General features: G+C 47.6%; 14 protein-coding genes across 14 annotated transcripts; 8 read left to right on the forward strand and 6 right to left on the reverse strand.

The window, feature by feature from the left end:
• The first annotated feature begins 333 nt into the window (after positions 1 to 333).
• EURHEDRAFT_416515 (putative GDP-D-mannose dehydratase) lies at positions 334 to 2,088 on the forward strand. Its single transcript, XM_040782975.1, has 6 exons — positions 334 to 489; positions 551 to 694; positions 765 to 991; positions 1,043 to 1,229; positions 1,287 to 1,533; positions 1,620 to 2,088. The coding sequence occupies exons 1-6, from the start codon at positions 462 to 464 to the stop codon at positions 1,867 to 1,869; spliced, it is 1,083 nt and encodes a 360-aa protein (XP_040634948.1). The 5' UTR covers positions 334 to 461; the 3' UTR covers positions 1,870 to 2,088.
• On the reverse strand, positions 1,799 to 3,235 carry EURHEDRAFT_416516 (GDP-L-fucose synthase family protein). Its single transcript, XM_040782976.1, has 4 exons — positions 2,939 to 3,235; positions 2,723 to 2,891; positions 2,075 to 2,669; positions 1,799 to 2,019 (listed from the first exon to the last, which is right to left on the reverse strand). The coding sequence occupies exons 1-4, from the start codon at positions 3,100 to 3,102 to the stop codon at positions 1,922 to 1,924; spliced, it is 1,026 nt and encodes a 341-aa protein (XP_040634949.1). The 5' UTR covers positions 3,103 to 3,235; the 3' UTR covers positions 1,799 to 1,921.
• A 135-nt stretch (positions 3,236 to 3,370) lies between these two features.
• On the reverse strand, positions 3,371 to 4,642 carry EURHEDRAFT_416517 (putative methionyl-tRNA formyltransferase). Its single transcript, XM_040782977.1, has one exon. The coding sequence runs from the start codon at positions 4,551 to 4,553 to the stop codon at positions 3,642 to 3,644; it is 912 nt and encodes a 303-aa protein (XP_040634950.1). The 5' UTR covers positions 4,554 to 4,642; the 3' UTR covers positions 3,371 to 3,641.
• A 205-nt stretch (positions 4,643 to 4,847) lies between these two features.
• On the reverse strand, positions 4,848 to 5,984 carry EURHEDRAFT_465266 (lipopolysaccharide biosynthesis protein rffA; the record flags this gene model as incomplete). Its single annotated transcript, XM_040785011.1, has 1 exon — positions 4,848 to 5,984. The coding sequence occupies one exon, from the start codon at positions 5,982 to 5,984 to the stop codon at positions 4,848 to 4,850; it is 1,137 nt and encodes a 378-aa protein (XP_040634951.1).
• A 247-nt stretch (positions 5,985 to 6,231) lies between these two features.
• Positions 6,232 to 7,585, forward strand: EURHEDRAFT_487194 (UDP-glucuronic acid decarboxylase family protein). Its single transcript, XM_040785577.1, has 4 exons — positions 6,232 to 6,393; positions 6,454 to 6,593; positions 6,650 to 6,840; positions 6,903 to 7,585. Exons 1-4 carry the CDS (start codon positions 6,352 to 6,354, stop codon positions 7,496 to 7,498), a joined length of 969 nt encoding a protein of 322 aa, XP_040634952.1. The 5' UTR covers positions 6,232 to 6,351; the 3' UTR covers positions 7,499 to 7,585.
• Positions 7,586 to 8,063: 478 nt separating this feature from the next.
• Positions 8,064 to 9,823, reverse strand: EURHEDRAFT_526329 (DUF3425 domain-containing protein). The gene is made up of 5 exons (XM_040786984.1): positions 9,538 to 9,823; positions 9,007 to 9,470; positions 8,889 to 8,941; positions 8,754 to 8,804; positions 8,064 to 8,686 (listed from the first exon to the last, which is right to left on the reverse strand). The coding sequence occupies exons 1-5, from the start codon at positions 9,749 to 9,751 to the stop codon at positions 8,341 to 8,343; spliced, it is 1,128 nt and encodes a 375-aa protein (XP_040634953.1). The 5' UTR covers positions 9,752 to 9,823; the 3' UTR covers positions 8,064 to 8,340.
• Positions 9,824 to 10,184: 361 nt separating this feature from the next.
• EURHEDRAFT_381132 (uncharacterized protein) lies at positions 10,185 to 10,804 on the forward strand (the record flags this gene model as incomplete). The annotated part of the gene is made up of 4 exons (XM_040779372.1): positions 10,185 to 10,321; positions 10,385 to 10,433; positions 10,495 to 10,627; positions 10,680 to 10,804. 4 exons carry the CDS (start codon positions 10,185 to 10,187, stop codon positions 10,802 to 10,804), a joined length of 444 nt encoding a protein of 147 aa, XP_040634954.1.
• Positions 10,805 to 11,320: 516 nt separating this feature from the next.
• EURHEDRAFT_381133 (uncharacterized protein) lies at positions 11,321 to 11,531 on the forward strand (the record flags this gene model as incomplete). Its single annotated transcript, XM_040779373.1, has 2 exons — positions 11,321 to 11,340; positions 11,399 to 11,531. 2 exons carry the CDS (start codon positions 11,321 to 11,323, stop codon positions 11,529 to 11,531), a joined length of 153 nt encoding a protein of 50 aa, XP_040634955.1.
• A 572-nt stretch (positions 11,532 to 12,103) lies between these two features.
• Positions 12,104 to 13,753, forward strand: EURHEDRAFT_465192 (flavin-containing monooxygenase; the record flags this gene model as incomplete). Its single annotated transcript, XM_040785007.1, has 1 exon — positions 12,104 to 13,753. The coding sequence occupies one exon, from the start codon at positions 12,104 to 12,106 to the stop codon at positions 13,751 to 13,753; it is 1,650 nt and encodes a 549-aa protein (XP_040634956.1).
• Positions 13,754 to 14,364: 611 nt separating this feature from the next.
• EURHEDRAFT_381135 (uncharacterized protein) lies at positions 14,365 to 14,658 on the forward strand (the record flags this gene model as incomplete). The annotated part of the gene is made up of 2 exons (XM_040779374.1): positions 14,365 to 14,551; positions 14,606 to 14,658. 2 exons carry the CDS (start codon positions 14,365 to 14,367, stop codon positions 14,656 to 14,658), a joined length of 240 nt encoding a protein of 79 aa, XP_040634957.1.
• A 68-nt stretch (positions 14,659 to 14,726) lies between these two features.
• EURHEDRAFT_416524 (uncharacterized protein) lies at positions 14,727 to 15,495 on the forward strand. The gene has a single exon (XM_040782978.1). It carries the CDS (start codon positions 14,881 to 14,883, stop codon positions 15,418 to 15,420), a length of 540 nt encoding a protein of 179 aa, XP_040634958.1. The 5' UTR covers positions 14,727 to 14,880; the 3' UTR covers positions 15,421 to 15,495.
• A 2,942-nt stretch (positions 15,496 to 18,437) lies between these two features.
• On the reverse strand, positions 18,438 to 18,599 carry EURHEDRAFT_465209 (uncharacterized protein; the record flags this gene model as incomplete). The annotated part of the gene is made up of 1 exon (XM_040785009.1): positions 18,438 to 18,599. A coding segment is annotated over one exon (162 nt), but the record flags the coding sequence as incomplete, so codon positions are not given.
• Positions 18,600 to 19,631: 1,032 nt separating this feature from the next.
• Positions 19,632 to 19,994, forward strand: EURHEDRAFT_381137 (acyl carrier protein; the record flags this gene model as incomplete). The annotated part of the gene is made up of 1 exon (XM_040779375.1): positions 19,632 to 19,994. The coding sequence occupies one exon, from the start codon at positions 19,632 to 19,634 to the stop codon at positions 19,992 to 19,994; it is 363 nt and encodes a 120-aa protein (XP_040634960.1).
• Positions 19,995 to 20,717: 723 nt separating this feature from the next.
• On the reverse strand, positions 20,718 to 22,369 carry EURHEDRAFT_508777 (MFS transporter; the record flags this gene model as incomplete). The annotated part of the gene is made up of 4 exons (XM_040785900.1): positions 20,718 to 21,348; positions 21,420 to 21,675; positions 21,734 to 22,119; positions 22,206 to 22,369. 4 exons carry the CDS (start codon positions 22,367 to 22,369, stop codon positions 20,718 to 20,720), a joined length of 1,437 nt encoding a protein of 478 aa, XP_040634961.1.
• Between the last annotated feature and the right edge of the window lie 63 nt (positions 22,370 to 22,432).

Raw genomic sequence — 22,432 nt, forward strand, 5'->3', positions numbered from 1 at the left:
ATTATACATGGCTGCGTAAACTATCGAGTAATCATGTTCTGAATACAAAAAATACTGAGAATTCGGGGTGGGCTGGGAAACCCGCCCCGTTAGCTGCCCCAAACTAACCATGGTTGGAATAGTGCGATATTCGATCGACTGATTGGGTTTAGTTTTGAGAGTCTCGGGGTTTTGGGCCAAAACCCACCCCAACCCACCGGGGCCTTGGGGCAGGAAGGGTCATTGCTCACCCCGCCCCAAAGCCCGCTGGGGCGGGGCATCGCCTGCCAGAGCCCGCCCCACCCCGCCCCGAGTGACACTCTAGGCTTAGTACATACTTAACTTAATGTATTTCAAAATGCGTGGGATATCTGCCTCAGAGCTCAAACAATTTTTTTTCCTCTTTTAATTTCAGACGCATTTGTCCTGATATCCTCCCAACGCGCTCGTCCAGATTCTACTCAGAATAGGCTATGGATATAATGGATAAACGAAAAGCACTAGTAACAGGTCTGTGGTCATAAAATTGTTTCTTGCGCGACTCAAAACAGATTAGGCTTATAATACCTAGGTATTGGTGGCCAAGATGGCTCCTATCTCTGTGAGATTCTTCTCCAGAATGGGTATACAGTCCATGGGATAATTCGAAATCGCACAACCAGTGACTACACTACCGTAGCTGTATCCCATGTACTGGCTGCAGCAGAGAAAAATCGTACGTCTGGTCTTTTTGGAGGGCAGGACCTCCTCAGCTTCAGCTACTCAGCATTAATGTGGAATTCTAGAAAACAAGCTTGTATTGCATTCCGGAGATATCATGGACCCATACTTCCTCTTAAGTCTTTTCAGGGAACATAGCTTTGATGAAGTATACCATCTCGCAGCTCAGAGCCATGTGGGAACTTCTTTTAAACTTCAGCTCTATACATGCGATGTCAATGCACTGGGGACACTTCGACTGATACAGACAATCCTAACCTTGGGCTTGGAAAAAAAAACCAAGTTTTATAATGTGAGCTGCATCATAACTTATTGGGTTTATTTGCAATGCTAATCACCAAAGGCATGTTCATCTGAGACTTTTGGCCAAACAGTGAAAGATTATCAAGATGAGTCAACTCCTCTTTGCCCTGTATCTCCCTACGCGGCGGCCAAAGCCTTTTCCTACTGGATTACCTCAAGCGCTCGAATCACTCACGGCCTCTTTGCTGTGAATGGAATCTTATTCAACCATGAATCTCCCAGGAGAGGTTTGAGTCCCCAAAAGATCGGGTTCAAATAATCAAACTAACTCGCTATCTCAACAGGTCTTGGCTTCGTGACCCGAAAAATTACCTTTGCTATAGCTCAGATTCATCTGGGTTTGAGAAGTTGTATTATGCTTGGGAATTTGAACGCGCGGCGAGACTGGGGCCATGCCCGGGACTACATGCAAGGTGCCTACAGCATGATGAAGCAGGATGCGCCCGACGACTATGTTCTAGCAACTGGCAAGACACGATCAGTCAGAGACTTTGTGGTAACTGCATTTCAAATTGTGGGGATTCGGCTGGAGTAAGTATATATAGCCCAAAGCAAAAAAAAAAAAAAAAAAAAAAAAAAAAAAAAAAAAAATATCAGGGCTAATCTGCGGGGTATAGATGGAGTGGGAGTGGAATTGACGAGGTTGGTGTCGATGCTCGTACTGGACAGGTTCGAGTTCGTGTAGACCCTGATCTCTACCGACCAGCAGAGGTTTCTTATTTGCGTGGCTCTGCGCAGAAAGCTGCTACAAGTCTTGATTGGAAACCAGAAATTTCGTTCAAGGAATTGGTAAAGGAGATGGTGGAGGCTGACATAGCATTGATTCATGAGAAACCCACGAGATTCTGGATGGAGAGCAAGCTATAGTTGTGATGTATTATTTAACATGATACATCCTACCCGACCATGGAAAAAATGCTTATAGCAACCCTCTTGGCGTTTGGCCACCTTTTCGAGCGTCCATTCCACGGATGTGTCCTTGGTTCGCACTGTACCAGGCTAGGGTCTCTTTCAATCCTATATATGTTCTTCAGTAGGTGCACTAGCTTGGCAGGAATAGGGAAATTCATACCTTGCTCCAGGGTTGTAAACTCGAAGTTTTCAAGAAGAGCTCGCATTCTAGCGTTGTCTGCAGTTTTTCTCAGCTGACCATCTGTTGCGCTTGTATCCCACTGTATAACGCCTTCGAATCCGCTGTACTCCGATACCATTTCCACGGCATCTTTGATCGACACCTCCTGATCAGGATCCACAGAAATAATGAAGGGTTCTGCTTCATCATAATTGCGAAGTGCCCATATCAAGACTCGGGCCAGGTCTCGGGAGTAAAGAAATTGGCGCAGGGCTCGTCCACTTCCTGGAACCACCATCACCGAGGCCTTGCTCTGCTTGGCCTGAGCCACTCGTTTAATGACCCCGGGAATGAAGTGGCAGCCTTCACTGAAGTTGTCATTGGGTCCGTAGAGGTTCGTAGGGATGACACATGTGAAATTGCAGCCGTACTGTTGCCGATATGCTCGACTGGAGATGTCCAGCATGCGTTTTGCATAGGCATATCCATAGTTTGATGGATGCGGGGGTCCATCATGCAATATCCTTTCACTAATCGGATAAGTTGTTCGGTCAGGAAAGATGCAGGTTGAGAGACAAGAAACCACCTTTCCAACCTGTAATAAATCGACTTAGTAGGTTACCATCACATAGCCAAATCAAAGCTTACACCCAATTCGTGGCAAACACGCAACACATTCTGGTCCATATACAGATTATCGCGCACAAAATCAGCCATTCGTGATGTATTCTCAAAAACACCACCCACGCGAGCGGAAAGATGAATGACATAATCTGGCTTATGTTTGTCAAAAATTGATTTTGTCTCGTCATAGTTCCTAAACTGGTCAGATTGGAGGTTCCCTGAAGTTGGTGTCGCCCTGACCTTAGATCAGCATCTGCGCTGCTGAGAAACACCCACTCCTCATTTTGTTTCTTCCCAAAAGTACCTGGAACATTGCGTATAGCCCATTGAATAGCACTACCCACAAGTCCAGTGCCTCCGGTGACAAGGATTTTGTTCTGGTTCTCTGTGTTGGGTACGTTCATGGTGACGGCCACGGAGTTTTAGAGCTTGGCTGGGGAGAACGGTCTGTTTTTATAGGGAAAAAGAGGCGTTGAACAGACTAATACTATCTTTATGAGCGCAAAAAATAAAGGTATCAAGTCAGGTAGCGGGGTTGTGAAGCAGGTCCACCCCACTGGGGCTGAATGCTATTATTTATTACAGGTAAGTCAGTATCGACGCTGAATATGGAAGTGATCGGCATTGTTCAACAATAGGTACAAGTGGCAGAATCCAGGCAGTATGTAAACCATAAGACATGGATAGCTCTCCCTATTTATGCTATTAGAACCATTGTTTACATTAGATATGATAATGAGTGTGCACTACCGATCACTATATTCAAATTTTGCTCATGAATCTACTATGTGAAGTATTGCATTCTGGCAGCCAGACCGACATCTGGATGTGGGACATCTCGTCCGCCGTGTTAGATCCAGTGGGATTAAATGCATCTCCCATTCACTTCAATTGTCAAATGCGTAGGCTGAACGGATTTGGCTAGCAAATTTGGAATAAGGAATTAAACAATATCCGGCAAATCTGCAGGGTCCAATATACGTCCCCCCAATTCTGCCGAAATGATGCGCAAGATCCCTCCATCACAGGCAGTCGCAAACACCTGGCTGTCTTCTCGCCAAAGACAGGGCTCTGCAGGAAATATGTGACTTTCTTTGCTATCTTCAGCAAGTATTGTACGCCAGATAACCAGCCTCCCTTTCGAGGTATCAGTGAAAGCCCCCGGGTAAGGATGTGAAACCGCTCGCACGAGGTTGTGAATCTGCCTCGCACCCAGCGTTTTCCAATCAATCACACCATCCTGGGGCTTGCGACCCCCAAAGTAAGAGCCCTGGGTAATATCCATTGTCTGCCGTGCTACAGTCCCATCGACTATCGCAGGCAAAGTCTCTTCCAAGACAATTTCGGCGGCGACGAGCACTTTGGAGAAGACATCGGCGGCTGTGTCATTTGGAAGAATTGGCACTGCCATCTGGCCCACAATGGCTCCAGCATCGGGTTTCTGGACCATCTCATGGAGAGTTGCTCCCGACTGGGTCTCACCATGCAGAACTGCCCAGTTGACGGGGACGCGACCGCGATATTTGGGCAGGAGAGAGCCGTGCATGTTGTAACGTCCGCGGGATGCAGTGTTGAGCACCTCTTCACTGAGAATCGAGCGGTAATAAAAGGAGAAAATAAAATCGGGTTTGAGTAGCTGTAGTTGCGAAAGAAGGTTTTCCGTGTTCGGACTTTTAGGGCAGACGACGGGGATTCCATGTAATGTGGCCAAACTGGCCACACTATCAAACCAGATATTTTCATCCTGGTCGTCTGAATGAGTGACAACGAGCTTCACTTGGATGCCGTGTGCCAGGAGAACCGACAAACATCGAACGCCCACATTATGGTACGCAAACACGACAGCAGAAACCATGGCTTAAACAGTAGGGTCCGGATTGTTGAAGTTGAAACGCTTGGTATGTTGTAACTACGCTGTGGAAGGAATGACTCGTTGAACTGAAGGTGTCCAGCAGCTGAAGAACTCGAAGATCTGAAATGCGGGGCTATTTTGATGAGCTAAAATCCTACCTGCCTAGGTAATAACAGAGGAAATTGACTGCGTGAAGAAATTACATTGCTTAGGCTATATTTCTAGGAAGCTACTTTCTGATAACGAAGTCCTCAGATACACCTCTAGTACGATATGAAGGCGATTTTCCTGGCAATTTTACTCAAAAAAATTTTGGACCTGATCAACAACATATTTTGCTTCGTCTATCGTCATAGCATAATATAGCGGCAGACGGACAAGTCGTGTACTTTCCTGAGATGCATAATCCTGTGGGTGCAGGACATGCCGGCCCTGGAGACCGGGAGGAGTGCGATGTAAGGGACCATAATGAGCCAGAACGGAAATCCCCTTATCTCGCATCGCGAGAGTGAACTGGCGTCGTTCTTTTTCGTCCCGCAATTTGATGAAGAAAATATGCGCATTATGCTGGCCCCGAGTGCACTCCAACGGGATCCCAATTCCCTTTGTCCGTAGCCCGGCCAGATTCTGCCGATAGAACTCCCACAGCTTGAGCCGCTGAGCTTGAATCTGATCTGCAGCCTCTAATTGGGCCCAGAGGTAGGCAGCCTGCATCTCACTTAGGACATGACTGGCTCCCGCTCGCTGCCATATATAATGGTCCGTTTCACCCCTTAGAAACTGGGGTCGGTTGGTCCCTTTGTCTCGAATCGTTTCGGTGCGCTCAATGAATTTCCGGTCGTTGATGATGATCGCCCCTCCTGCTCCGCCGGACGTGACGTTCTTGGTCGCGTGGAAGCTGATACATCCTATGTGCCCAATGCTGCCGAGTGCCCTCCCATCCTTGTAGGAAGAAAAGAGTCCTTGCGCTGCATCTTCGACGACATAGATATCTTTGCGATCGCCGATGGCCTCCATGATGGCCTCCATATCACACGGTATGCCAGCATAGTGTACCGGAACAACGGCGCGTGTCTTCGGTGAGATTGCCTCGCGGACTTTGCTTGCATCAATATTCATCGTTTCAGGCTCAACATCCACATACACGAGCGAGGCACCACGTAGAAGGAAGGCATTTGCTGTGGAGATATATGTGTAGCTCGGGACAATAACCTCGTCACCTGGCTGAATCTCAAGGACCAGTGCGGCGAGTTCGAGAGCCGCAGTGCATGATGGTGTCAGGAAAGCTCTCGGGCAGCCAAGTCGTTCTTCGAGCCATGATTGACACTGTTGGCTGAAACGGCCACCGCCGTCGCTGAGGGTGCCTCCATTCACGAGTTGAGCAATATATTCGAGTTCTTTCCCTGCGACTGGAGGAACATTATTTGGAATCATTGTGAGTGTCTGTGTTGGGACGCGCGTGGGCTTTGTGACTCTGGGGTTTCCCACTGACGTGTTTTGTGCGGCCGCCGCGGGGGGGGGCATTGTTGAACGCAATGGTGGGGCGGCGACAGAGCAATTGAACTGAAAATGGCCATGAAATTGATAGGCGATGGTGGTGGGAGCATAACTCAAAATACCCACTATTCAGCTCAGCCAGCCACTGCGGCTCAGAATGGATCTCAAGCGGGGAAACATGGTGTGCAGTTATACCAGTTTGCCAATCGCATTTTACAACACTAGCGAGAGCCGAAATCACATACGATCGTCCCAGGTTCATCTATTTCTTTCTTCTCCTGATTTACATTAGAACTCCGGCAGTATGAATGATATCCGCAGCTCTAAGAACATCCTCGTCACTGGGGTAAGCCTCAATTCCCTAAAGTTTGCAGGCTGGAGCTGCTCATCACTTATCGTTGATTAGGGTGCCGGATTCTTGGGATCAAACCTAATCGATTTTCTTCTCGAGAAGGGTTATCATGTGATAGGAGTGGACTGCTTTCAAACTGGCTCCCCCAAAAATTTACAACACCTCGAGAAGCACCCCAGGTTCTCACTGGTCAAGTACGTACTAAGCAGCTCAGGGGGCAGGAGACTACAGGACTAACAATAATTATTAGCCATAATATCCAGTTTCCCTTGGAATTTCTTGATAAAATCGACCAAATCTACAACCTCGCATGTCCGGCAAGTCCGATACAATACCAAAAAGATCCATTATCAACTTTGAAAACTTGCTTTCTGGGCACCGACAATCTCCTGGAACTAGCCAAGGCCAGAAGTATTCGGATTCTACATACAAGCACATCTGGTAGGTGATAGCATAACCCTTATTGCGAACTATATTGGCCTAATGCAATGTGGCATATATAGAAGTATATGGCGATCCTCAAGTACATCCTCAGTCCGAGAGCTACTGGGGAAATGTCAACCCGTTTGGTCCACGCGCATGTTACGACGAAGGAAAGCGCGCCGCAGAAGCTCTATGCTACGCATATCGCGAGCATTCCCAAGTGGACATTAGGATCGCTCGCATCTTCAACGCTTATGGGCCACGTATGAGAGCCGATGATGGCCGGGTGATATCCAGTTTCATATCTTCTGCGCTAGCAGGTCAAGCCCTAAGGATTACCGGCGATGGTGCGGCAACTCGCTCGTTTCAATATGTCTCGGATTGCGTTGAAGGACTGTATATGCTTATGAACAGCGATTACGGCGATGGACCTGTTAATATCGGCAATGATGCCGAAATCACCATCCAGGAAGTGGCGGATATGACGGCAGAGCTTGTCTCCCAGATGTCGGGTCAGCGTAGAGTATCAATCACCTATCATCCGCTGCCTGTTGACGATGTCAGGGTCCGGCGGCCAGATATTACATTAGCTAAATTGAGGCTGGGCTGGGCGCCAGTTGTTCAACTGCAAGATGGATTGCGGAAGACGATCGAGTGGCATATACATAATTCCTAGTTGGCTGGTCCACAGTCCTCAAAAATGCTCTGGAGTCAATAATCAACCATATCGCCCTCCTACGTTCTAAATTTAAAAGTGAGCAAGATAACATAAGAGCAGACTATGTAGCTTGTAAAGTTTTCAATGATCTGGGCGTGCTCGTATTCTTAGTGATCTTTCAAGAAAGAGAAACCATTTAGCTCGCGCATAAACGATAGGCCATAACTCTGTCGTACGTATCATAATTCTTCTTAGCGAGGCCACACACAACCATATAAGTTTTCTTCGTGTAAATAGGCTTTCCTCTTCTTTTCTTTTCTTCGGATTCGATATTCTCATCGATGGCTGCAATAGCTTAGATAGGAATTCAGTTCGTTATTATCTACAATTCCGAGCCCGTGACAGTGATGGGCCTACAGATTCCGATTGGTGTGGCCAATGTGTACGTTGTTTATGCGTTTCTAATTCTCCTCGCCTATTTGTTTTATATTCCCAATGATTCTTTTCCTGATCTGAATCGTGGACGCCAGATTGTCTGTAAATGTCACGGCGCTCTACTAGGATAATGGAACATCCAACTCATGGGTTCTACCTAGGTAGCTATCGACGAGAATAATCAACATGAGGAAGGAAGAAAGGAGGTAACGCCGTATTTATCAACAAAGTAAACAGCTGCATCTCACGTGATAGCCAGCCAACGTGACCAGACCGTCACAATACAGATATCTCACGCCAAAACGCCCATAATCAACCAATGCTAGCAATGGCTGGAAGTAAAAAAGGAAAAACCCCCTAATATACAACAGACGGCTTTCCAAGAAACAAAATATCGCAACATATCCCGCACACTGAGCATTCGCCTAATGTGTCAGAGTGCATAAAATATTAGGAGTGGTCATAGCCACTGCGTCTTCATTCAGAGGAGGAGCTAAAGGAGCGTTCACAATGGGTGTCTCTGGCGCCATATCATCCTGCAAATCAGGGAAAATCTCAAAAAACTCGCGGCTCATGGTCCACATGCGAATATCCCAAACATGTTTCTCAAATGTGTCTGAAAATGAGTATAGTTTGCTGACCGGGTCAACCCTGTAGGCATCGCCGATCGAATAGGGCCAGCACAAGCGGAAGCACGAGGCGAAGTATTTGAAGAATTGATCAGTCAGTATCTCGCAGTTAGAGATCACAAGGCGTTCACGGAAGCCGGGCCTAACAGATGTGGAAAACATTAATTCCTGAGGTCTGGATTCACACATAAAAGACTATGACTAAATACCAGGCAAAGTAGTCAGCTGTAATATGATGGGGAAATTTAAGTTGGGTAGGCCTTTTTTTAAAAAAAAAGAAAAAGAAAAAATTACTGTCAGATTGCTTCACGTATAGACCCTGGGATCAGCATAAACACACGTACCTGGGACGGTACCACGCTGGGAGCATTTTAAAACCGTCGACATGAAGAAATGCCTGGGATTGATGTCAGCAAGGACCACACCAGGACACCATCATGGTAAGCCACAGCAAGGACGTACTTGGTACATCCGATGGATCATGCGTAACATTGAAATACGCGTCAAAACACCACCTTGGATAAATACCCTCTTGTCAATCTGTTCCAGCAGCTTCCACAGTGGGCAAGAGTGTGTTTGGCCTTGCAGTATATGCCAACCTTCGAGAACACCGCGAATGATCGCGTCTTGGTTGAGCTGGTCATTCCAACTGACTTTGTGAGCATTGAGCTCGCAGGCTTTGTGGAAGAGGTCGTTGGCAAATTCTAGAATACTAGTAGTGCTCTTGATATCATCCAAATATGGCGGGGTCTGAGAGTACTCATGGCTCAGCTTGTCCACAGGTGGGACTGAGAGTCTCCCCAAGGACGGTGGCGCGGGAGCCACCATCGCCGATTCGCTATCCTGGAAGCACTGCACTGGACCAGGAAGATGTAATGTGTCTTCTACCGGCAGGTCACCCGATGGAAAGGAAACGTGGCAGGACGCTGGCATGATGGGAGTATGTTAGAACGGCCCTCTCAGGATGATGACAGTGAACGCTCATGGGGGTACCTATGTGCGTTTGAACAAAATTTTGAAGATTGGCGATTTGGCTGTGGAGGTATTCGAGAGAATGATTCTGCCTCTCTGCTCGTACCCGCTTTGTGATGCGGTCTTTACGGCGCTTGGCTTCCCTCTGCGACGTGGTCAACACCCGGCCAGACGACCATGGCTTGACTGATGCGGCTTGTGTGGTCATTGCGAGGGAGGGATTTTGCACTTCCATTGTACCCGATGTTTTCTCTGCAGGTCGTGTTGTCAATATATTCCTAGGAGATGCATGAATGTTGAATGTTGTGAGTGACCTGTGGTACTGATAAGAGCGTCCCTACCTCCGGCGTTTTCCCCGCGTTTCGCCCCGCGTTTTCCGGCCTCGGGATCGGCACGCCGGCAGCTGTGCGAGTCGCACAGTGACCGGTCGTCTTGCTATTGTCGGTCCAGGAGAGGCAATACATCCCAAGGATCTCTATAATACTCACACCAAGCAGTACTAACACTACTATAACCAAAGAGGGTTGCATTAGAGTCTCAGTATAAATACAAATCGTAGCCCGGACAGACAAGCAAGACATCTATATTCGAATGCCATGATAGTAGTATATCATCTATGCCAGACCCAATTGCTATTATTTTGTCCTCGAGATCGACTAAACCACACAATGACTACCACAACTCCCTCCACTGAAATCCCTCGTCAACACAAGGCGGCTGTCTACGACAATCCGGGTAATGCCTCCATAAAGATAAAGATGGTTGATACACCAAAGCCCGTATTTGGAGGGGTTCTCGTCGACTTGTGAGTGTTTTCTCTCTCATCTATTTGGATGGGTTCGATCATGTATTTACCGGCCCGCTTTAGAACCCAGACGGGTGTATGCCATTCAAACTTGGGTATCATGACCAACTCGGTGAGTCTTTGATTTCACCCAACATCCGGGGTCTCGCATATGCTAATCCACTGACGATCAGTGGAACGTTCTTTCATATCCAATCCATGCCGGCCAGGTAGGTGGCCCAGCTGGGACATGGCTGCGAGAATTCGATATCAAGCTTGGCGACAGAGTTGGCATCAAATGGGTGGCAGGTGTTTGTGGTTCATGCTGTATGCGTCACCGTGAACCCCTCCCCCTTCCCGTAGCCAGTTGACTAACCAGTGCCTCTCCAAGTGCCCTGTCTGTCTGGATCCGACGGTCTCTGTCTCAAGGACTATCGGTTAGGACCCCAGTACAATTCCGAGTATGCTGGAGGATACCCTAGCGGTATATCGCTGGGTAAATGACATCTTCTGGTCCTGAGAGAGCGTCCATCTGGTTATATCTGGTTCCCGGAGCAAGTGTGGTGCAATGCATCTCAGTTCGGCAGCGATCTGGCCAAGTTCTTCTCTATCGGTGGTAGTGTTGGCGGAGGGCTGGCGTTCTCCGTAGCCAACCATTTTGCTCAACAGCCTGAAGGCCCCAAATATACCAAAGGCGTTGTGGCCATAACCCCCGTGGCCCTGCACTGGAGTACCGTGCCAAGCGAGTACAGGAGGTTTACCGGTCGTACAATGAGAACGCCGCGAATGTTTCCATGATTGACAAGGCCACAATGGAAACATTCTACAATGGGTTTTGTTTTGTTCGTCGGGTGATAATGGTGGTGATGCTTACTGTTACTATTATAGCGGCTGTCGATACGGATCAAAACGACTCTAACATCTTCACGGGAATTGTCTCGCCATCATAAGAGCTTTCCACCCACGTATATCTGTACCTGTGGTGCGGATTCCCTGCGTGACGATGGCGGGATTATAGAAATGGCGCTTGCAAAAGCAGGGTATGTACGCTATCTGCGTCTAATTGTTTGTTTCAAGTCATCTCTGACTCCATTCCAGTGTTCGCACCAAATTGCAGCAGTATCCAGGGTTGGCACATTACTTCTGGATCTTCTTCGGCCTCGAGGTCAGCAAGGAGTTTATCAGTGACCTGATTGCGGGAACTCAATGGATGATTTCACAGATGGCTTAGAATATCCTTCACCTGTTATACTGAAGTCGTACGCAAAGGAGATCTAAAAAAAAATGTGCGCTGTACTTCCTTCTAATTCTATCATACTGTATCCTATGTATATCTTGCTCCTATACGGCGTAATCTTCTGGTAAGAATCGAAACTTCCATGACACAATTCATCCGTAGCGAAGTACACCCCGAGAGGTCACAGCGTCTGTAAAAAGAGGCAAAGCTTCATTTGCCGATCAGATGCAGCTTGGGAGTATTGGGTGCTGAAGGTGCGAGTTAACCTAATTATCTTCTCGTATTCGGCTTGTATAGCCTCGGAACCCGGGTGCGACTCGCATTGCAAAGGGGATGATGCGCCACCAGATATCCCCCACTACCACACTCTGTTTTCTGAATAATATCATGACATGAGATGTCACTGGGGTTCCCAGAACCACGCTTCATATAAAAAGATGCGGATTCCGAGAGCATTGTAGTCCATTTCATAACCTCCTGCTCTTTCATTTCATGTTTAGTTCAAGTCACAACGAATTAGAATTACCATCCCGCTATTCCATCTCCAAACTTCAACACAATCCATCATGGCTATTGGCCTCTCTGTGAGCAATGGAGACGAAAATCCCAACGCGCCGTTGCAACTAGATGCGCTAGTCATCGGTGGCGGGTTCTCTGGCGTCTACCTCCTGCACAAACTTCGTGATGTGCTCCATATGAAGGTCAAGATATTCGAATCAGGATCGGATATCGGTGGCACCTGGCATGCCAACCGCTACCCGGGAGCGCGAGTGGACTGCCCAGCTCCTATGTATGCCTACTCGCTGCCGAAAGTGTGGCAGGACTGGACCTGGAAAGAGAAGTACCCGGAGCAGAAGGAGTTAAAGTCCTACTTCGATCACATTGACCGCGTGCTAGACATTCGCAAGGATTGTCTCTTCCACTCAGAAGTCAACTCGGCGCGCTTCGACCCCGAGCCGAGCAGGTGGATGGTGCAGACTCGTGATGGGAAAATCGCCCACGCCAAGTATCTGATTGTGGCCATAGGATTCGCCTCAAATTCATACATGCCTGACTGGCCTGGGTTGGATTCGTTCAAGGGCACCATTCACCATTCCGCCCACTGGCCCAAGGACGGAATCGACGTGACGGGCAAGAAGGTGGCTGTTATTGGCACGGGGTCCACCGGCATTCAGATCACCCAGGAATGGGCCAAGGAGGCAGCCGAGACCTTTCTCTTCCAGCGAACGCCGAACCTGTGTCTGCCGATGCGTCAGCGTCAATTGAGCGAGGTCAAGCAGGCAATCGAAAAACCTGGTTATGATGACTTGTTCACGCGCTGCGCTGCCACCTTTGCAGGACTGGATTACGAGCCAACTCCGCGGAACACGTTCGATGACACGCCGGAGCAGCGCGAGGCCTTCTATGAAAAACTTTACGCAGATGGTGGGTTCAAGTTCTGGTTCCACAATTATCAGGATCTGCTGCTTGACGCCGCGGCTAATCGTGCGGCATACGATTTCTGGGCCCGGAAGACGCGCGCTCGAATCAGCGATCCCGTCAAACAAGACCTGCTAGCACCATTGGAACCGCCGCACCCATTTGGAGCGAAGCGTCCGTCGCTAGAACATAACTTCTACGAGCTGTGCAGCCAATCCCACGTACACATTGTAGACACCAAACGCCATCCGGTGATCCAAGTGCGACCCGAAGGCATCGTGACCGCTGATGGAAAATGCCACGAGGTGGATATTATTGCCATAGCCACGGGGTTTGATGCCATGACTGGAGGCCTGAGGCGCCTGGGGCTAGAAGATGTCGACGGGGTGGGTCTCGCAGAGCGATGGAAGGATAGCTTATCCACGTACCTGGGCATGGCTATCAGCGGATTTCCCAATATGTTCCTCCCGTATAGCCTGCAGGCTCCCACGGCCTTCGCCAATGGACATTCGATCATCGAGCTGCAAGGAAACTGGATGGTGTCCATGATTGCCAAAATGGAGAAGGAGAAGTTGGACTCCATCACCGCCACCAAGGAGGCCGAGAGCGCTTGGAACGATGAGGTCAATGCGTTGACCAACGCGAGTCTTTTGCCCCAGGCTAAATCATGGTATATGGGGGCTAATATCCCCGGCAAGCCAGTTCAAGCCCTCAACTACATCGGCGGACTGCCAACTTATCGACAGAAATGTGATGCCGTACTCAACCAGGGTTTTCTGGGGTTTTCCAAAGCGTGAGCTCAGAGGGTAACTTTTTCTATCGTGTCTTTGTTATACAAGCCAGTCCACGGTTGAATTGAATGAAACGAGGCCTGACTAATGCCTTGGTTAGTCGGTAAATTGGTATTTCCCTATAACCATCAAGATACTGAATTACTACGTATTGTGAAATGGAAGTACTACAGGTCATGTGAAGCTCATATGAGGCATGCCCGGATTGTATACACCTCATGTTCATGTTTAATTCTGTAAGTAGATTTTTATGCTTCATATTCATGCATAAGCCATCGATATTTGGATATTAAATAGTGATGACGAGGCAGGGTGGGAAATAACTACAAGTATTATGGAAATAAAGCCGGAGGGAAGGGCTAATGAAACGGGTTTTTGTGCAGGTTTTTTGTAGTATGAATTTACTAGTGGTAGGGCATGCACTTCTTATCAGATTCCTTGCTTGTTGCTTTTTATCAATGAGTCCAAGCACCTGGCAACCTTTATTTTCAACTGAAACCAAGGCATGCAGCCGTTGGGACATATCTACACCGGATTCAGGCCTGTGGAGATGCAACTTGTCAAGGATGCAGGTTGCCAAGGGAGACAGTACATAATCTTCACTTTGAATGTCGGCAATGGCAACACCAACGAAGCAAGCTCTACCAGGATCTGGAGACGGATGGGTCATCAGACCCACTGCTGCAAAGGAGCACCCACAAAGACGACTTTTAAACGAGCCCAGTGCTACCAGGAATATCTACAGCAGGCGGTGTAAAGCCCAGGAAGACGAGGAATCGGGACTGGAAGCATTGGAGGCGGCAAGTAGGAGAGGAGAAGGGTAGCAAGGAGGGTAGCCTATGCTGACAGTCAGTCTAGACTACACCGAACCAGCTCCGAAAACGCAAGAAGAGCACTCTCTCGAGATTTAAAAGCCCTGCGCACACAGGCAGCTTAGGGCGAGGAAAAGGATCAGAGAGATTACAGAAGGAAATTTGCCCAAAGAACTCATATAGGCAAGAGGCCGCAGTTTAGCTGCTGGTAGATTTAGGGCTCGATATGGACAATAAACATCATTTAAATGACAATAAATAATAATAATGCGCAAGGACTAGGATAACCGGAAGCTTGGTCAGGACAAGCGACCATCAATCATGACTGCCCTACAGGTCACTAATCAGATATTCTTTGCGTCGTCGATGAAGAGTAAGTCCGGGGCTTCGTTCATCTATGATGAGAAAACCGCGGTTAAGGATAACATGAAGAACCCTAATGCCGACGGATCGATAGAGGACCGTGTGTCAGGTAATATCAAAACGGCGCTTGGACAGGCCAAGACAAAGGGCCCTGGTAAAAAGGAACTCAATGAGCAACACAAAAACGATGTTCCATGTGATGAGGTCATTTTTACTTACGCCTGGCTGTTGAAGCACGGTGGGCCACAGGGAAAAGGTTTGATGCACCGGAAACCCGAGTACGGAACACATTCGAATAAGGTTGATCAGCCCAACGAGGCCGTGAGGAAAGTGGCTAGAAGGCTGCACAGTCTCGATTACAAGCGACATGCAGATCTGTCCACCTATTTTGAAAGATTTTTTAGCTTCCCTAATCCAGATGTCAGCGACAGAATTCTTGAACAACATCCCAGAAAAAATTGGCCCCGAGGAAACTCGATTATGATGCCTACACGGTAAGCTGGGCATGCGTCCTGGATTGCGAGTTGAATGCAGCACGAGTGCTACTGGATGAGGAAGACGCTCGAGTCTGCACGGAACGACAGTAACATGTATCTTCCTAGGATATTTGAAAGCCACAATGTTGAGGTCATTTTCCCTGATGCATATGGGACTAACTCTGCCGTTTAGTACCCCAAGGCTGTAAAGCTTCTCTAGACAGTCCGTTACTGGCCCAGTTGTAGAAATCTTCTTGAAGCCTTTGATATGAAAGAGCATGCTCAGCAAACATACATGCGGGCTGAGGACCAGAGTTGGTTCAAAGATGATCTCTGAAATCTTGAATTCATTCCTTTCCAATTCCGTCAGCCGACCGGCTCGGCGGCTCTCAAAGGGCTATGAGAATAAGAACACCTACACAGCCTTCTTCCCAAGAAGGCTCTTCGTGAATTTCAGCTTCAAGAAATTGAATAATCAGGGGCGCCCATCTGGTGGATCTTGGATCATGGTGAGCGCTATGTCCTGATAGTGAAGGTGGAGGAGCGCCCCTGGATGGCTTGCAGTAATGGCTGCGAGCTGGCAGAATAAAAGGATCTGAATGCACTGCCAGCTGTAGTCGAATGTCATCTTGGTAGTTGTCAGGAGAACGCGTGCAAATTTGACAAGATCTTCAATATATATGTTCTCCTTTGGCCGCTGGTCGAGCTCTTGGCCTTTCTCTTTGGTGACAATGGTGATGACCTACACATTCATCTGCAGCTATTCCTTCTTCGGCCAGAGCAGAAGGGAATTATATACTCACATCCTGCACCTTGATGATTATATCTTTGCTCAGTCCTGGCGCCGTCTCTTGTTTCAGAACAAGATGTCACCACTTCCAGAATGACTCAAAGCGAGCTCTTGTACCCAATGCCTGGGCAGTGCCAGCCATTCTTGCCGCGACGAATATTGAACTGCCAGCTGAGAAATGCATACAGGAAATGGACTGTCTCATCTGAGCCTGAGATCCAATGCCAGTGCTCTACCGGGTCAACACCATTGTATCGACAATATCTGCCATGGAGTCACCGGTGAGCTTACAACATAGCCTGAGGGTCAAGAAAGTTATCTACCTATTCTAGTACATGCGGGTCTCATCGAGTTTTTCTGAATGCCATCTCTATACTGCTGCTGTCAAATCTAGGAGACATTCAAGCCAGAGAGGGCCCGAGGGCCCTCGATTCTCACGACTCGAGCGGAGCTGGGCCCTCAGCTCAAGCACACCATAGATGTAAATAGGTATCAATAACTCCCAACTGCTTACAGGCGGCGGAACAGTTCCCGCTTAGCCATGTACTAAGATTGCCTGGGACGGGTATGAATAAATCCGAATCTGGATCTGAAGTTACCAATACTATCACTGATCACTTGTCAAGGGAAGATTTGATTGTGGCTATGTGCAGATGCCAAGATAAATCAGTGTTTTGAAGCTGGAAAAGGACAGCCAATGAGCAGTGGCTGTAGCATGCCATGAGATTGGAAGGATTTCAAAGGATTGAGATTGCGCGGCGTGACGTTGGGTGATAGCTCACCCTCTATAGCGCACTCACCCAGGCTCACCTCTGGTCGCTCTAACTCACTCACTCAGAGAGTATTTGATACTCATTTAACTGAAAGGTAAGTACATACGACCATAGGGTGTGGAAAACAGGGCTTCCCGTCCGCTCAGCCGTACTTAAGCCACACGCCGGCCGGTTAGTAGTTGGGTGGGTGACCACCAGCGAATCCCGGCTGTTGTATGTTTTTGTTGTTTTTAACTAGACTTTTCCGATATATTGCCAATGCTCGTTAACAGCTGTTTTGTTCTCCGGGATAGCACGCCATATTCAATCATCAGCAGTAATAAGCAAAATACCGAGTTGCTCGGCCCAGCAAGGGTGCCTCCACAGTATGGGATAAATATATAAGTAGGCGTTCTCTCATCTGACTTTTGCTCGACCAACGTGTCCGCTGGCTATAGGTTAAAAGAAAACGGGGCCTAACAGCGACTACATGATAAATAAGCCATTTTCTCTGCTTACGATTTCTTTCTCTTCTTCTCATTAATATCAAGGGAGTTTTTTGTTGACCAATCCATTACCGTGGGCCCGCTGTATTTATCTTTACATTTACTTTCTAATCCAATATGTCAGATCAATCTTCGAGTTTCTCGCAGCCTACAAACGCCAGGGGCCCTTCCCCGTGGGTAATACTGTGTGAGTACAGTGGTTGCACCTTTCCGCCCGAAGTTGGAAAATCGTTTTGTGAGAGCCGTGAGTCTTCATTTCTTATTATTCATATCTAGAAGCTAGTACTAATGCGGACTGGTAATATAAAGACTGGTTGTTATTTATGCGAACTACTGGAGGAAATTAATAAACTGGAGGAAAGCTGAATAAGTGTCAGCTGGTAGTCAGCGTTGAGACACTGTCCTGTCTGATATTTGGAAGAGTTGTGTGACGGCCTGGTCATGTTGGCTGGCTATCACGTGAGATGCAGTTGTTTGCTTTGTTGATAAATACGGCGCCACCTTCTTTCTTCCTTATGTTGGTTATTCTCGTCGATAGCTACCTAGGTAGAACCCATGAGTTGGATGTTCCATTATCCTAGTAGAGCGCCGTGACAAGTTGAAAGTATCTAGTGCTACCTCTTATATATTCTCTATTTATACAAGCCCAGTGTCTAAAGGCTATTATAAATAACCCTAATATTAGTATATATTGTATCCTACTTCCTCAGTCTACTTATTATGCATACAGCATATCTTGATTTGGTGTCTGACATGTTGTGATGTAAATCTACAATATGCGCATTCTACGGAGCTCTTTCAAATATGGAGTAGCCCTGCAGATTCACATTTGTCTCAGCCGATTACACTGGCAGCTGTAGTGTGGTCTTGTAGGCAAGTGTCCAGTGCGTGAGCTAGGCTTGTTCTTGGATATTTCGACAACTCATTGTCACATCTAAGCCCCACTACTTCGCCAACCAAGCATTGAGCGTCTTGTATCTAAGCGGATTAATTAAATGGAACTGGGAGAGGATTTTAATACCTGATGAGTGACTTGGATTCCTTCAAATTTTACCTCGTAGTTTGTGAGTAATGCTGGGACTAGTTTTTTTATCTCTAGGATGGCAATAATCTGTCCTAGGTAGACGTGGCGACCCGACCCAAACACCCAGTATTAGCCAGGAAAAAAGATATCGAAGATCAAATCAGCCTGCCGCCATAACGCTCGCCAGCATCTGCCGCCGCTGCTGCAAATTCACCCCCAACCATCTCTCAGGTCGCCATTTCTCAGAATCGCCACCAAATGTCGATCTGTGTCTATTTGCCACATACGGACTAATTCCCACCACCGTGCCTGGGGGCAAATATTAACCGCAGATGGTGGCACCTCCTTCTAGAATGACTCGTTAAAATGGGAGAACAAATGGCCGGTGAACCCGTAAGTCCTCCCACACACATGCGTTCAAGTAGGATAAGTCCCTTACTTCTTTAAAGGTTGGGAATGGTTGAGATGGATTGGCCTGTCGCTAAAGCTCGAATAATTCATCCTATAAGACTGTAAGACCAATGAGGGATTTGTGTGAACTGCCATTGGGGTCATTTCCATCAGCTAGTCCTTCATGGAGATCAAGGGAGCAGATTGACTACCCTGGATAGTTCATGCCAATTGTGAGCGACAGGCGAAGAACCTTGTCACATCTGATATCTTGGTGTTTGATCCTTGATCACGTAGTGTGCTTACCATCATTGGGGCCTCATTGAGAGGCATCTCCATCCGGTCTCGTAGTTACACTCACTCGGTTAAACAGTAATGTGCCGTTCAGGATGGACAGTGCGGATGAACCAGCACGTTCTATAGAGGACAATATGCAAACCACAGCTCCTGTAAAATTGCAGGCTTAAGCCGTACCGTCCGTGAGTGTAGCAGTAGGTTCTGGGCATTGCAGTCTTTAAAGTATTCAGGCTATGGTCAGCGAGCTGATTGGTGTTCCCATTGAGGAAATATTACTCTCTTCCACTATAAACGAGATTGGAATCGACTAGTTGATGACGATTGAATTAGACGCAGAGGCCCAGAAAAGATTCAACGTCAAAATACCCGATGCGCAACTGGAGAATATTGGTAACGTACAGGCATTGGCCAAGTGTGCCTTGCCAGTACGTTCAACCATCTCCGCAGTCATGCCTTCAGTAGGAGTCTGTACCCATGGACACCAAAAATACTGTAGAGAATGATGTGTCGAGCATTGGGAAGATCCAAAAACTCCCGAGTGAGGTTCTTAACGTTCCTCTAGACGGGATCTGTCCCTCTTTCTCGTTTACAAACCTCGGTGTCGACTCACTCGTCGCCACAGAATTGTTGAGTAAATTCAAGAAACGATTAGGCGCTGCCATGACGGTAGAAGATCTTCAAAGTAAACCAATTTTTATCTCGCTCAACAACGCTTTCCAGCATATTCTTCCAAACTTCAACGGCAGTCCCAAACAGCTGCCACAGAAACCCCTGGCACCCATTGCCTACGACTGCATTGTCAAAAACACCAGGTCTGATTTCGATGCTGCAGCATAGGATACTCACTGGCTGGGCTTCTATTCCTCTGTTTATCCTCAGCAGTTCGCTCTAGTGACAGCGTATGTGGTTGAGGTAATCAGATCACTGGGCTGTCCATTGTATTTGTTGAGCGCCGGACAACGCAATCCTAGTCGCAGAGCGTCATAAGAAACTCAAACCACAGCTCTACACCATTTTGAAGGCATCGCATTCCATCTTAATCAAACTAGAGATAGGAAAGAGTAACCAAGTGGTTCCCACTGACAAGCCTGCTCCCTTCACTTCCTCTGAGACGCTGCACACCGCAATCATGGGCCAACTCCCCGCTTACAGATATAAACACGAGCTCCTCCATATTACTAGGCCTTGACTAACAGACTGTCTGACCGGCCACATTGATCCGTTGTCTTGTTTGTTCAAAAACGCCCCGACCCACCAGCTGACCAGCGATGTGTACATTCATGCGCCTGTTTTGCGATCAGGGACCCTTATTCTAGGACAGTATCTCACGGAGATTGTCCAAAAAAAAAAGGGCAGAACCTTGGTAGAGACCAAGATTCTCGAACTGGTTGCTGGTACTGGAGGCACGACAAGGTATTTATTGACCCAAATTATCGAGTTTATAGTCCATATCCAGCCCCAGGGACCATGGCAGACTGTTCGAGACATCGGTTTACGCGGAACCTATTGTGGAATGACTTGTATATAGTAGCCCCAAGGCTATTCCCAAGAGACACTTTCCTAACTAAGTCTCGACATAAGAGGACTCCGCCGTCTTATCCTCTCTCCATACCTATAGAACACGAACGGAATAGGAATCAAAAAAATTTCCAAGCATCCCAGCAACGTCCCCGTCCAATTTACTCCCAGGACATGGTACATTTTCACCCCCGCAATAGGTAAGACACCCGAAAAGACGTACCTCGAAGCTGACATACCCGCTACAGCAGATGCCGTATAGATCCCGTAAGTACCAGCTAGGTAGCTCATTGTATAAATGAAAACTAGGCAATTGCCAAACCCAAACGGAACACTGCCTAGAATTGGGACTATCCAATGGATAGATTTCCGCGCTGTCCACGCAAACCAGAATTGACCGATTGGAACCAAGATACCGCCAATGCAGACTGGGCCCACGTAGGCTTCGGGTGAGATCTGGCCAGTGACAGAGTCACGTGGATGTTTGGCGATGAGCATACGAAAAAGTGGCTCTGCGAAGACGGCCAATGTTACTCCAACCCCAATGCCGATGTATCCGAGGCCGGCGATGCCTGGGGACCAGCCGCGCATATCTTGAAAAACAACTGGGAAACCAACAAAGCAGAGAAACAGGACTGCATAGAATATTCCAACGTAAATATCCCAGAAGAGGCTAAGATGTAACATAGTCAGATCAGCGCGAAAAGACAAGGTTTAAAAAACACAATAACGAGGAGGATCTACCATATCGGTTCAAAGATTGCCATTGACACTGGTCTGCTTAGATTTGTTCGCAAGAGGGCCCACCAATGTATCTGGTCATCACGCTCGTTGCCTTCCTGGATTTGATTTCTTTTTCGTTTTGCTTTCAATAGAACTGGAGCATAGGTTTCCTTTGATAGGGAAAGCGCGACAAAAGAAACTCCGCTGCAGATGAGTACAATCCAATGAATCCATCGCCATCCTAAATATTGAAACACAAAACCACCCATGATAGGCCCTAGTATATATAAGCATCACAACGTGCGAATAGGAGAAAGGTCCGAGCTATATTTTACCAATGACAGGCGCATTCATTGTACCCAGACTCCAGCAGCTGATAGCTAGGGCTCTATCCTTGCCACTAACAAGATCATTGACGGAGCCTGGAGCGGTGGCCAACGATGCACTCCCAAGGAATCCGCTGAAGAACCTACCAAGCATTATGGCAGTGAGGTTTGGGGCTAATGCAACCGGTATGATCATAACCGTAAACAACGCTGTCGATGCTAGATGGACAGGACGTCGGCCATATATCTCACTGAATGGGGCGAGGATCAAATTCCCCAGCGCAAGACCAAATAGATAGGTCGTCAAGCCGAGTAGTGACACGGTACGGGAGGTCCCTGGGAATGATGCCTCAATCCCAGGTAGGCCAGGTGTATATGATGAGGAGTTGAGAATCCTATATAAAATACAAATGATTGATAAGAGGAGCGTAAGAAGATGGATTAGGATGTAGTCTTCACGACCTGTTAGAGATGTACTTACACCACCGTCGAAATGAAGGCCACTGTCACCATAATGTAAGCTTTATACCAAAATGGCCAGTTTCTGGGGTTTTCGGAATCGTTCTCCCAATTCAGCTCACAGCTCGAGGTTGTGTTATTTTGCAGCTGATAATTGGCGCCTTTTTCAGAGCGCGCTTCCTCCATCACAATTGTCTGGTCAGTATCTTATAGCTCAACAGGCTTTTTGCAAGCAAATAAAGTTGATGC

This window comes from Aspergillus ruber, assembly GCF_000600275.1.
Source record: "Aspergillus ruber CBS 135680 unplaced genomic scaffold scaffold00036, whole genome shotgun sequence".
Lineage (NCBI taxonomy): Eukaryota > Fungi > Ascomycota > Eurotiomycetes > Eurotiales > Aspergillaceae > Aspergillus > Aspergillus ruber.